The sequence below is a fragment of the Oncorhynchus nerka genome, linkage group LG6 (genome assembly GCF_034236695.1).
Source record: "Oncorhynchus nerka isolate Pitt River linkage group LG6, Oner_Uvic_2.0, whole genome shotgun sequence".
Taxonomy (NCBI): domain Eukaryota; kingdom Metazoa; phylum Chordata; class Actinopteri; order Salmoniformes; family Salmonidae; genus Oncorhynchus; species Oncorhynchus nerka.
This window is the reverse complement of record NC_088401.1, coordinates 18691497-18703905: the sequence shown is the minus strand read 5'-3', so window position 1 is coordinate 18703905 and position 12409 is coordinate 18691497. Positions and strand designations below refer to the sequence as shown.

Here is a 12409-nt window from a genome sequence, read left to right as displayed (position 1 = left end):
GCATTTACCATCGTGCTCTCATTGAAAGACGATCCAAGCGCAGCATTAGTTAAATGTTCATGTTTTGACCCAGTCTTTTCATTCTAATCCTTCGACGTTGCTATGCTAAACAAATAATTGGCACGTTAGCATGCAGCGAATCAATGATGAGACAAGAACTTCAATAAATAATGATTTAATAAATATCCAATACGTCGTGGTATGTTGCGGGAGTGGTTGTCCCACAAACGCCCTCATATCAACCAATCAGCATCCAGGATCCAATCAACTCTCACAACCTAACACAAAAATCAAGTAGTAAGGAGAAAGAGGCGTAGATAAACTGAAACGAATTGGAATCAAGAGATTCGGTCTATGATCCAATCAAAATATGTACTGGGTCATACTCCTGGAATGCGATTTGAAAGATTGACGGCTCAAGCAGGATCACTGTACAAACCATTGAAAGTCAGATTTGAGCTTGTTGTACAATAGTGCATTTTTATACTCATGTATTTGGACTTCCTGCTGTAGAGCAAATTGCCCCTCAGGGATAATAAAGATTATCTGAGTATAAGGAGATGATCCACATTCCCTCTGAAATACACTTGTGCAATATGGACTAGTTTCAAATAGGCTTCTTCATTATGCTGTTTTCAGTCTGCTCCATATCCCAGTCTTGGACAGTGGTTTTGGATATAAAAAGAATTAAACATGAACCCACAATGCAAATAGTATTTATTTTTATTTAGGTGGTTAAAAAGTCTTACAATATAGAGCTCCAGAAAATATAAAATTCTTCAAAGAAAACAAAACATGCTTTTACAACAGTGGAGGGGGACTACTCTCCCAGCATGCAGTCGGCAAGGTTTCTCCTGGGCTTGTGGTTCTGTTCTGAGGGGCCCACAGAGGAAACTCCCAAACCAACATGCAACCTTCCCACAATGTTGAATAGATGGTCATGAGTGAAGCGCTCAGAAAGGTTACTGGAGAAATCTAGTTGACTTGGTTACAACCTCCTACTAAAGGTTAGTCTCGGTACCAGACAGTACTCAGGCTAACTATAAAGTGCCAATCTAAACAGAAGCATCCACGACAAACTCATTCATGCACTCCACCAAGGCAGAGAGCTCTCCATCTTAGCCAGTCAATTGAACTGCTCTAGTCCTGAAATGGAGATACAGTAGATTGGTGCCACAATTATTGTAAATACACAGACTGGGTACTCAACCCCCCCTACTGGATGTCTTGTTCCATCTTTGTACTTTGACAAAAACATCAAATTCCTCATCTTAAGACACCAGTTATATCCTTTGATCTCATACATCTTTGCCCATCTCACACCCCGAACTCTGAGGGTTTCCTGAACACTCTCACACAGCATCTGTGGCAAGCCCAGGAGAAGCACTGTGCCAGTTGGCATTTAAGAAAATAAAAAAAAGAGAATTAAAGATGGGTTGAGAAACAACCATTCAGAAACAAAAGGAGAATCCACTCCCCCAAATCTTTCCACACCTTGAAACTGTTCATCAATCCTCATGCCCATTCTACGAGGGCTCTCATTTCTCCTTTCCCCCTCCGGAGTGGCGTCAGAGCTTTGACGTCACGAAGAAGAACTGCATCCCCTATGCAAGGCTCACACTTCGCATATTGCCAGATGAAGAAACAGGAAGTCTCACCCACCAGTAAAAACTTCCCATAAGTTCCTGGGCTCCGGTGGTGATGGGCTGGAGTTCAGTGTTATGAAGGAGTCACCATGACGACTCAAAGCATCAATAATGTTGCCAGTTGGGGACTTCCTTCGTCAACGATAGTCTCTTAGCGTACATTTTTTTCCTATTCAGTTCTATTGTTTTTTTTTGTCCAGACACCAAAGATATGTCCCCTTACCTTTATAACCGCTTTTAAAAACTCAAACACAAAAAGTATGATTGGCAAACACAGAACCCCCCCCAACATTTCTAAACTGTCTTAAGTCTGCAGCTTTTCTGAGAACTTTTGGATTCTGAACCCTTAGATTAGTTTTTAAAAATCTTTTATTGGGACTTTTTTTGCAAAATAAAAATGCCATGTTTTGTTTTTTTAAACTTAGATTTTTTGTTTCTTTCTTTTCAACATCCTTTGAAGAAAGTGGTGAATGTGTCGACCCAATAAGCATCTGTCACAGTTCTGTTTCTGGGGGAGGGGGGCACGACCATGCTCTTTCCAGAGGCTGCAGCCCCTACTCGGTCTTCTGCAGCTCCTCCCCAGGGGGCGCACACGGGCTACGCAGGCTCTTCTGAAGCACGTGGGCGTCTGCAGGCTCTATCCTCTTGTAGTAGTTCTTTTTCGTCTCGATGATCTCAAAGCCAAACTTCTGGTAGAAGTCGATGGCCGACTCGTTGCTGATCTGCACGTGACTGTCAGATGAGAGAATGAATCCAAATCAAATAACATTTTATTTGTCACATGCGTCATAAACAGGTGTAGACCAACAGCGGAATGCTTACTTACGGGCCCTTCCCAATAATGCAGAGAAGAGAAATAATAGAACAATTATACCACAAGGAATAAATACACAATGAGTAATGATAATTTGGATATATACACAGGGTACGAGCATTGAATCTATGTGCAGTGGTACGAGGTAATTGAGATAGACATGTACATATACCTAGGCAACAGGATAAATAATAAACTGTAGCAGCAGGGTATGTGATGAGTCAAAAGAGTTAGTGCAAAAAGGGTCAACGCAGATAGAAGCGTGTGAATTAGGAGGTAAGGGATGACGAACATTTTCAACTGACCACTGAGGATGCATCTCAATAGCAGGGCTTTTCCTCCATCTGCACTGATGTGAAAACAGAGAAATGGTGAAAGCAATATGGTGTATAGTATGCCCATATCAGGCAATTGCTTTCACCTGTCCAGTTCTTTCACATCAACACAGTGAACGGACATGAGAAGAGCCCATTTAGAAATACTGAGATGCACAGTAAAGAGCTTACAGACTTCCATGGGAGTAGGGTGGCAAATGGCAGGCAGTTTTGCTAGCGCTGTGGTTTGTGGTCCACGTTCCCGTGAGCGGCGCTGCTGGCTTTGCACTCGAGACGCCAAAATATGACAATTAGCTTTAAGTCTTAAGCGGCCGCTGCACATGGTTGACCAATGAGCGGAGTTGTCAACCAATCAAACAATGTTTTAATGACAACATTCAAGCTGACAACCGGAAGTGCTGGTCTCTACATACGGTAGGCAGAGTCTCTTGTGGTTCGATTGCCGTTTACCGTGGCACATCTATAAGCGCTTTAAGACGCAGAACACAGATCCTTCATTAGACTTACAGGTAAATGTTGTCAAAGGTGCCATCCTTCTCGCAGATGTTTAACACATGGTTCAGCATCTTTGTTCCTGGTCACAATACAAGAGAGAAGATCAGGAGTTTGACAAGATGCAACACCAGTGACTAGCTCTGACTTGGCAGATGGTAAATACCTTTTCCATCAATATAGTAGCTATGAGTGATATGTGGTTGTCCCACCTAGGTTGCTTAAGATTATGTATATACCATTTGTTGTATATATATATATATCATGAAAAAAAAACTGCAAACAGTAAGAGGATACAAGTGAATATGGTGTGAATATGGTGTTAAGCTGGCTATTGTCGATGTACGAAAACAAAAAGATCTGCGCCGTACCTATGCCTAACCTGCGGTAGGGCGCTAGGCAGCCCAGTGTCATGATATACAGTCTCTTCTGGTTCTGAGAGTGGTCCACTCTGCAGCACACTGCCCCCACCGCAATGTCATTGAAGTATGCTACAAACACAGGGGTCAGAGGTATTACACATCAGTGCCATGTAGCATTTTCTCACAACACTCCATAAGTAAACAACCAAAACAAGTGCATCAATATCAGACTACAAGGGACTAGGTCATTGGGCAAGCCCGTCTCGTCTTACCTAGCTTGGCGAGCTCTCCCACTTCGAGCACGTCCTTGTAGAACTTGTCATTGTAGCTGACGGGAAAGATGACCTGGTTGAGGCGTTTCAACTGTTTAATGTTGTGGGGCGTAACGTCCCCCAGCTCTATCCGGCTACTGAAACAAGAGCAGAACAATCAACCAGCTGGGCAACCAAGCAAAATGACACACTAAATGATCAAAAGTATGTGGACATCTGCTTTTCAAATAATTCATTCCAAAATCATGGGCATTAATATAGAGTTGGTCCTCCCTTTGCTGCTATAACAACCTCCACTCTTCTGGGAATGCTTTCCACTAGATGTTGCAACATTGCTGCAGGGTCTTGCTTCCATTCAGCCACGAGAGCATTAGTGAGGTCGGGCACTTTTGTTGAGCGATTAGATCTCGACAAAAAGTTTCTGTAGGGACCTCTATTTGTGCACGGGAGCATTGTCATGCTGTCAAACTGGTGCCACAAAGTTGGAAGCACAGAATCATTGAGAATGTCATTGTATGCTGTAGAGTTAACATTTCCCTTCACTGGAACTAAGGGGCCCGAACCATGAAAAATAACCCCATACCATTATTCCTACTCCACCAAACTTTACCGTTGGCAATATGCATTAAGGCAGGTAGTTTTCTTGGCATTTGCCAAACCCAGATTCATCCACTGACTGGTAGAGGGTGAAGCATCACTCCAGACAATGTGTTTTCACTGCTCCAGAGTCCAATGGCGGCGGTTTTACATCACTCCAGACAACGCTTGGCATTGCACATGGTGATCTTAGGCTTGTGTGCGGCTGCTCGACCATGGAAACCCATTTCAGCTCCTGACAAACAGTTATTGTGCTGACGTGCTTCCAGGGGCTGTTTGGAACTCGGCGGTGAGACCATTATAACACGTTCCAGCATTCGGCGGACCCGTTCTGTGAACTTGTGTGGCCTAACATTTCGCAGCTGAGCAGTTGTTGCCCCTAGACGTTTCCACTTCCCAATAACAGCCCTTACAGTTGAGTGGGGCAGCTCTAGCAGGGCAGAAATTTGACAAACTGACTTGTTGGTAGCATCCTATGACGGAGCCACGTTGAAAGTCACTGAGCTCTTCAGTAAGGTCATTCTACTGCCAATGTTTGTCAATAGAGATTGATCGCATGGCTGTGTGCTCGATGTTATACACCTGTCAGCAGCAGGTGTGGCTGAAATAGTCGAATCAACTAATTTGAAAGGGTGTCCACTTACTTTTAATGTGGCACTCATATCCACAGTGACTGATCCACAAGTGTGTACACATACCATGACCAAGGCACAACTCGCATTAAGTATTTTGATAAACACAGATGTCTAACAGTGCCTGAGGACATGATATGGTCTGCCTTGAGCTCTTCTAGGGAGCTGGCTGGGCAGCCAGTTCTCCTGCCACTGTGTGCCACCTGGACCAGCCCAGATGCATTGACAGCTGCCAACTGTCACCCCAAAAGGTTAACAGTGGCATCATGCACACAAGCACTACACCAGACACAACATCTGCCCCCCAAGGCAAAACCCCACATTAATTCAATTGGGATGACTGACATGTTACATGCAATCTTTGTGCATGTAAACAGCCTTTCCTGTGTGCCTTGATCATGAAAGATTAGGCATGATGTTTAGGTAAATGTCAATCTCTGGGACTGAGAGTTTGTTTTTGTGTCTCTTGAGTTTGACCATTTGCCTCCAATTGATTTACTCCTGGAAGCGCACAGAGGTATTTATAGGGCGACTCATGTTAAAACCTCTATGCTGACAACAGCTGTTGGTCACGTGTTCGACGGCAGTCAGACAGGCCGGATAGAGTGACAGCAGAGACCTGGCGACGTCGCCAATATTCAAATCTAAATCTGCTCTGAGACCCCACCATTAGTCTGCACCCCCGGGGGTACAACAAATAAAAATGTGATAATTTTATTTATTTATTTATTCACATTTTCAAACAGTGCATTTATATTTTTCAACAGGGTTATACATATTTGGGTGATGTTTTTTTCTAACCCGAGTAGCCTAGTTTCACTGCCAAGAATAAAGTTAAACCATCTAGTGTTCAGTGAATAAGTCAAACAGGTAGCCTAGTCAAATAATTAACAACCAATCAAAACCGTTACTCTCGTGAGAAATCTTGCGCAGACATTTATAAACAAAACAATGTGAAAATGAGTTAAGGCGAGAATAAAGATGACTTTTGAAGAGTAAGACATGTATAAAAGCAACAGATACCATTAATAAGGGGCTAGAAGCATCTTATATGGTGAGCTACCGAGTGGCTAGGACAGGCAAGCCCCATTCTATTGTGGAGGACTTCATTCTTCCTGCTGCTGTGGATATGGCTGGGACAATGCTGTGGGAAAAAGCCAAATAAACTAAACAATGGCTTCATCAAACAACACTGTTTCACAACGCATCAGTGGCATGGCAGGAGATGTTTTGAAACAATTACTTCTTCAGATACAAGCCAGTGAATTATATGCGTAACAGTTGGATGAGTCAACAGACGTGGCGGGCCTGGCACATGTACGTTATGTTTATGGGTGGTCAATTAAGGAAGACATCCTCTTCTGCAAACCACTGGAAACTAGGACAACATGAGGATATTTTTAAAGTACTGGACAGCTTTGTGACAAATGGACTTTGTTGGTCAAGATATGTTGGTAGCTGTACAGATGGCACAATAGCCATGACAGGGAGATATAGTGGCGTGGTAACGCACGTACAAGCAGTTGCTCCCGACGCCACTTGGGTCACTGCAGCATCCAACGAGAGGCACTTGCTTCCAAGGGAATGTCTGACAGCTTGAAATACGTTTTGGACACTACAGTGAAAATGGTTAACTTTGTTAAAGTAAGGCCCCCGAACGCGTGTATTTTCTGCATTATGCAATGCTATGGGCAGCGACCATGTAACGCTTTTACAACATACAGAAGTGTGCTGGTTATCAAGGGGCAAATGATGAATGTTTTTATTTTTTATTGAGACTAGCTTAAAGTTCTCTTTACTGACCATTTTCACTTTGTCTGACCTGTTTCACGATGACAAGTTTCTCACATGACTGGCCCATCTGGGTGATGTTTTTTCTCGCCTGAATAATCTGAATCTAGGATTACAGGGACTCTCTGCAACTATACTCAATGTGAGGGACAAAATTCAGGTTATGGTTAAGTTCTGTCTGCATTAACAAGGACAACGCACAGCTCTTTCCATCATTGTATGATTTTTTTGTTGTGTGCAAATTAACAAGCTTTACGGACAACGTCAAATGTGATATAGGGAAGCACCTGAGTGAGCTGGGTGCGCAATTACTTTCCCGAAATGGATGACACAACTGGATTCGTTATCCTTTCATGCAAGTCCACTTCCCGATATCTGAACAAGACAGCCTCATAAATTGCAACAAGCAGTTCTGTGAAAATTGTATTTAATTAGAAGCTATTGCCAGATTTCTGGATATGGCTGCGCTCAGCGATTTGCCTTGGCAAGACACTGATGCCCTTAGCAACCACGTTCCTATGCGAGAGTGGATTCTCGGCCCTCACTAGCATGAAAACTAAATACAGGAACAGACTGTGTGGAAAATGACTTAACTGAGACTCTGCCCAATACAACCCAACATTGCAGAGTTATGTGCATCCTTTCAAGCACACCCTTCTCATTAACCGGTGGTGAGTTTTTTTTAAATATATAAGATAGCTAAATAACTTGCAAAATTACTAATTATTTGTATATTATTATTTGTGCCCTGGTTCTATAAGAGCTCTTCGTCACAAGCCGGGTTGTAACAAAAACTCACTCATTCTTATTAGTGATGCACCGACATTACATTTTTGGCCAATACCGATATCTGACATTTTCCTTGACAAAGAAAAGTGGCCTTTTAAGCATTCTGTTACACTTAAGTAGTTGACGCAGAGGTCCCTGGTTCAAATCCAGGCTGTATTACAACCAGCTGTGATTGGGAGTCCCATAGGCCGGCGCACAACTGGCCCAGCGTTGCCCGGGACGTCATTGTAAATAATAATTTGTTCTTAACTGACTTGCCTAGTTAAATAAAGGTTACACACGCACGCACCAAAAATGTATTTTGTTGGCATTTATTTATGTCCCCATTACCAGTAAAACATAATCAAAACATTATTTATTTCATTTACTTGCTGTGCTGTTTAGTTGTTAATTTGTTCAGTCGTTTCATTCTCAATCAGGTTTTCTACGGAACGCCATTTGGGTCTTTCCATGTCAAAAAAAGATACGTCAAAAAAGCACAGCTCTTATTTGATTAATGATGGTCGGAAGCTAGCCACAATAGTGGACTTTGCGGTTAGCCTTCAAAATAAAAGTATGACAATTATTCTCTCTATTAATTTGCGTCACTGTCAATGACACTTATTTTGAAGGCAAACCGAAAATTCCACTATTGTGCCTAACTTCACAACACATAACCAGGTCTGGTCGGGCATCACTAGCCAGATGAAGCTAGCTGGCTGCTTATAAGATTAGCTTTGGGCAACAGGGTTAAGTAGCTGGCTAGCTATTTATTTTCATGAATTGAAGTTCAATTTCCATAGGCGAACAACTTACAAGGATTCCTAAATCTTTGCTAAGAATAATGAAAATGACTGCAGGTTCCACTGCTCTTTGTTTTCAGTCTGGTTGTATTGGTGCTAGCTAGGTACCAAGCTAAAGCTAGTTACCCCCGTAGCTAGCTTTAATGTCTCGCTGAAAATGTCTTACTCTTTCAAATGACTGCTCGACTTGTTGACTGCTCTATCCACACAGCAGACATTGTGGGCTAGGTTAGGAATGCTGTGTTAAAGTGGAGCGCAAAATTTTACGTGGCGTCATAACATCATGTACCTACGTCATATAGGTATGCACATCAGCTTTGACATCGGTTTTTAACGTCGGCGTTAAACTAGACATCTGGCCGTTACCGATGTTTGCATTTTGAAGCTAATATCGGCCGATTCTAATATGTTCACTGATATATCGTGCATCAACTTAGCTAGCAACTTACCTTGGCTTACTGCATTTGCATAACAGGCAGTCTCCTTGTGGAGTACAACGAGAGAGAGAGAGGCAGGTAGTTATTGCGTTGGACTAACTGTAAGGTTGCAAGATTGGATCCCCCGAGCTGACAATGTGAAAATCTGTCTTTCTGCCCCTGAACGAGGCAGTTAACCCACCGTTCCAAGGCCGTCATTTAAAATAAGAATGTGTTCTTAACGGACTTGCCTAGTTAAATAAAGGTGTTTTTATTTTAATTTTAAATCGGCGCCCAAAAATACAGATTTCCGATTATTATGAAAACTTGAAATCGGCCCCAATTAAATCGGCCACTCCGATTAATCGGTCGACCTCTAATCCCAACATTCACAAAGCCGCTGGGCCAGACTGATTACCAGGACGTGTACTCAAAGCATGTGGGGACCAACTGTCAAGTGTCTTCACTGACATTTTCAACCTCTCACTGAGTCTGTAATACCTACATGTTTCAAGCAGACCGTCATAGTCCCTGTGCCCAAGGAAGCGAAGGCAACCTGCCTCAATGATTACCGCCCCATAACACTCACGTCAGTAGCCATGAAGTTCTTTGAAAGACTGGTCATGGCTAACAACAACATCCTCCCGGACACCCTAGACCCACTCCGATTCGCATACCGCCCCAACAGATCCACAGATGACGCAATCTTAAATCGCACTCCACACTGCCCTTTCCCACCGGGGCAAAAGGAACACCTATGTGAGAATGGTGTTCATTGACTACAGCTCAGCGTTAAACACCATAGTGCCCACGAAGCTCATCACTAAGCTAAGGTCTCTGGGACTCAACATCTCCCTCAGCAACTGGATCCTGGAATTCCCAACAGACCTCCCCCAGGTGGTAAGAGTAGGCAACAACACCTCTGCCACACTGATCCTTAACATTGGGGCCCCTCAGGGGTGTGTACTTAGTCCACTCCTGTACTCCCTGTTCACCCATGACTGCGTGGCCAAACTGGACTCAAACACCATCATTAGGTTTGCTGACGACACAACAGTGGTAGGCCTGATCACTGACAACGATGAGATGGCATATAGAGACGTCAGAGAACTGGCAGTATGGTGCCAGGACAACAACCTCCTCCCCAATGTGAGCAAGACAAAGGAGCTGATTGTTGACTACAGGAAAAAGAGGGCTGAACAGGCCCCCATTAACATCGACGGGGCTGTAGTGGAGTGGGTTGAGAGTGTTTCAAGTTCCTTGGTGTCCACATTACCAACAAACTATCAGACTGAAAAAATTTGGCATGGGTCCCCAGATCCTCAAAAGGTTATTCAGCTGCACCATTGAGAGCATCCTAACCGGTTGCATCACCGCCTGGTCTGGCAACTGCTCGGCATCTGACCGCAAGGCGCTACAGAGGGTAGTGCGTACGGCCCAGTACATCACTGGGGCCAAGCTTCCTGCCATCCAGGACCTATATAATAGTCGTGTCAGAAGAACGGCCATAAAATGGTCAGACTCCAGTGACCCAAGTTATAGACTTCTCTCTGCTACCGCATGGCAAGCTGTACCGGAACGCCAAGTCTAGGACCAAAAGACTCCTAAACAGCTTCTACCCTGAAGCCATAAGACCGCTGAACAATTAATAAAACCGCCACCGGACTATTTACCTCGACTTCCCCCTCCCTTTTGTACACTGTTGTTACTCAGCGGTTTATCATCTATGCAGTCACAACACCCCTACCTACATGTGCAAATTACCTCAACTAACCTGTACCCCCGCACACTGTCTCAGTACCCCTTGTATATAACATTGTTATTGGGTTACTTTTTATTCTTATTTTTAAATTACTTCAGTCTATTTGGTAAATATTTTCTTAACTCTTCTTGAACTGCACTGTTGGTTAGGGGCTTGTAAGTACGCATTTCACGGTAATGTCTACACTTGTTGTATTTGTATGTGACAAATAAAGTTTGATTTGACTAGTCAGGATCGAAGGAAAGATGAACGGAGCAAAGACTACACAGGAGTGGCTTCGGGACAAGTCTCTGAATGTCCTTGAGTGGAGCAGCCAGAGCCCAGACTTTAACCTGATCTAATATCTCTGGAGAGACCTGTATATAGCTGTGCAGCGACACACCCTATTCAACCTGACAGAGCTTGAGAGGATCTGCAGAGAAGAATGGGAGAAACTGCCCAAATACAGGTGTGCCAAGCTTGTAGCGTCATACTCAAGAAGACTCAAGGTTGTAATTGCTGTTTCAATAACGTATTGAGTCACGGGTCTGACTACTTATGTACATTTAATATTTTAATGTTTAATAAATCACCTGTTGAGGCAAAAAAATATATATATTTTAGAATAAGGCTGTAATGTAACAAAATGTGGAAAAACTCAAGGGGTCGGAATACTTTATGAATGCACAGTATAATATGAATACGTACAGAATAATACAAAATAAAATGCTCAGAGCAAGTTGTGGTTTATGGTTGATGCTCACGCCCCAAACAGTAGTTGAATCAATGGGTTACTTGAGTCATTTTAAGATTGCCTAATAAAACTAGTTAACGTCAGCGAAATACACTCCTTCACAGAAATCAGTAATACTAGACAATGGCTAAATATGATTGTCAATTTACTGACCAACGTCAGCATGCTAATAGGCAGTACTGTTACAGTTTTAATCTAATTTGTTCCAAGTTAAATTAGCTAGCGTTAGCTACCTAGCCAAGTAAATTAGCTAACGTTAGCTAACGTAGCTAGTTGAACAAGCTTAGAGTTGAGTGGCGTAAAGTAGCCTAGTAATTAACTATAGTTGCGTCAAAGTAGAGCGGACTTCAAACGTTTCGAAATCCAGCTAACGTTAGTTCGCTAACTAGCTACACGAACTAACAGGCATGTTACAAACTTATCCGACTTTTTGGTCAAAGTTTAATTTGATGGGAAATGCACGCGCTACTAGCCACACTTAGCAGGTTAAATGTGTTATTTGCTAACTAGTTAACCAATGAGATACTGTGTCTAATAACTGGTAAAGAGACGAAAATCACTGTGGTGATGTTATTTTACCTAACCGTGCAAACGGTTTAGCTAGCTAACGTTAGCATTGCAACCACCTCTCCCGCCCCCGTTGAAAAAAAAAAATACAAGAAAAAACTTTAGTCGTGCTAGGAACACAGACATGTCTTTTAATGGCTTTACTCACCCTTTCATTGTAAACTACTGTTATTCTTTAGTTTCGATGTGGTTGAAGTTCTGAGTAGTTTACAGTTCGGGTAGAGGAATTTTGACAGAGTTGGTGTTTCCTCCTGTCGTACCCTCCACATGTATGTTGCTAACTGTTAGCTTAGCTACCGCACTCCTCCACTGTCAACTCTGACCCCGCATGCGCAGAACATCACTTCTTCTTCGGTGGGGTTTATTGGCGGTTGGCATCCAACGTTATGGTGCATTACCGCCACCTACTGTACTGGAGT

General features: G+C 43.0%; 1 protein-coding gene across 2 annotated transcripts; it reads right to left on the bottom strand.

Moving 5' to 3' along the window:
• Nucleotides 1-700: 700 nt before the first annotated feature.
• LOC115130120 (N-alpha-acetyltransferase 50-like) lies at nucleotides 701-12314 on the bottom strand. Of its 2 annotated transcripts, none has more exons than XM_029660910.2 (5): nucleotides 12139-12314; nucleotides 3922-4055; nucleotides 3659-3778; nucleotides 3303-3369; nucleotides 701-2378 (listed from the first exon to the last, which is right to left on the bottom strand). In XM_029660910.2, the coding sequence occupies exons 1-5, from the start codon at nucleotides 12144-12146 to the stop codon at nucleotides 2201-2203; spliced, it is 507 nt and encodes a 168-aa protein (XP_029516770.1). In that variant the 5' UTR covers nucleotides 12147-12314; the 3' UTR covers nucleotides 701-2200. The 2 variants fall into 2 exon arrangements, with proteins under 2 accessions (XP_029516770.1, XP_029516769.1); XM_029660909.2 differs by having other exon boundaries at nucleotides 3922-4058; nucleotides 12139-12313.
• Between the last annotated feature and the right edge of the window lie 95 nt (nucleotides 12315-12409).

Excerpts from the sequence above, each read along its gene's own strand:
- LOC115130120 (XM_029660909.2), bottom strand. Across the intron at positions 3,779-3,921 it reads GGGAGAGCTCGCCAAGCTAG|CATACTTCAATGACATTGCG; the intron begins GTAAGACGAGAC and ends CTGTGTTTGTAG. Across the intron at positions 2,379-3,302 it reads ACCTTTGACAACATTTACCT|TCACGTGCAGATCAGCAACG; the intron begins GTAAGTCTAATG and ends CTCATCTGACAG.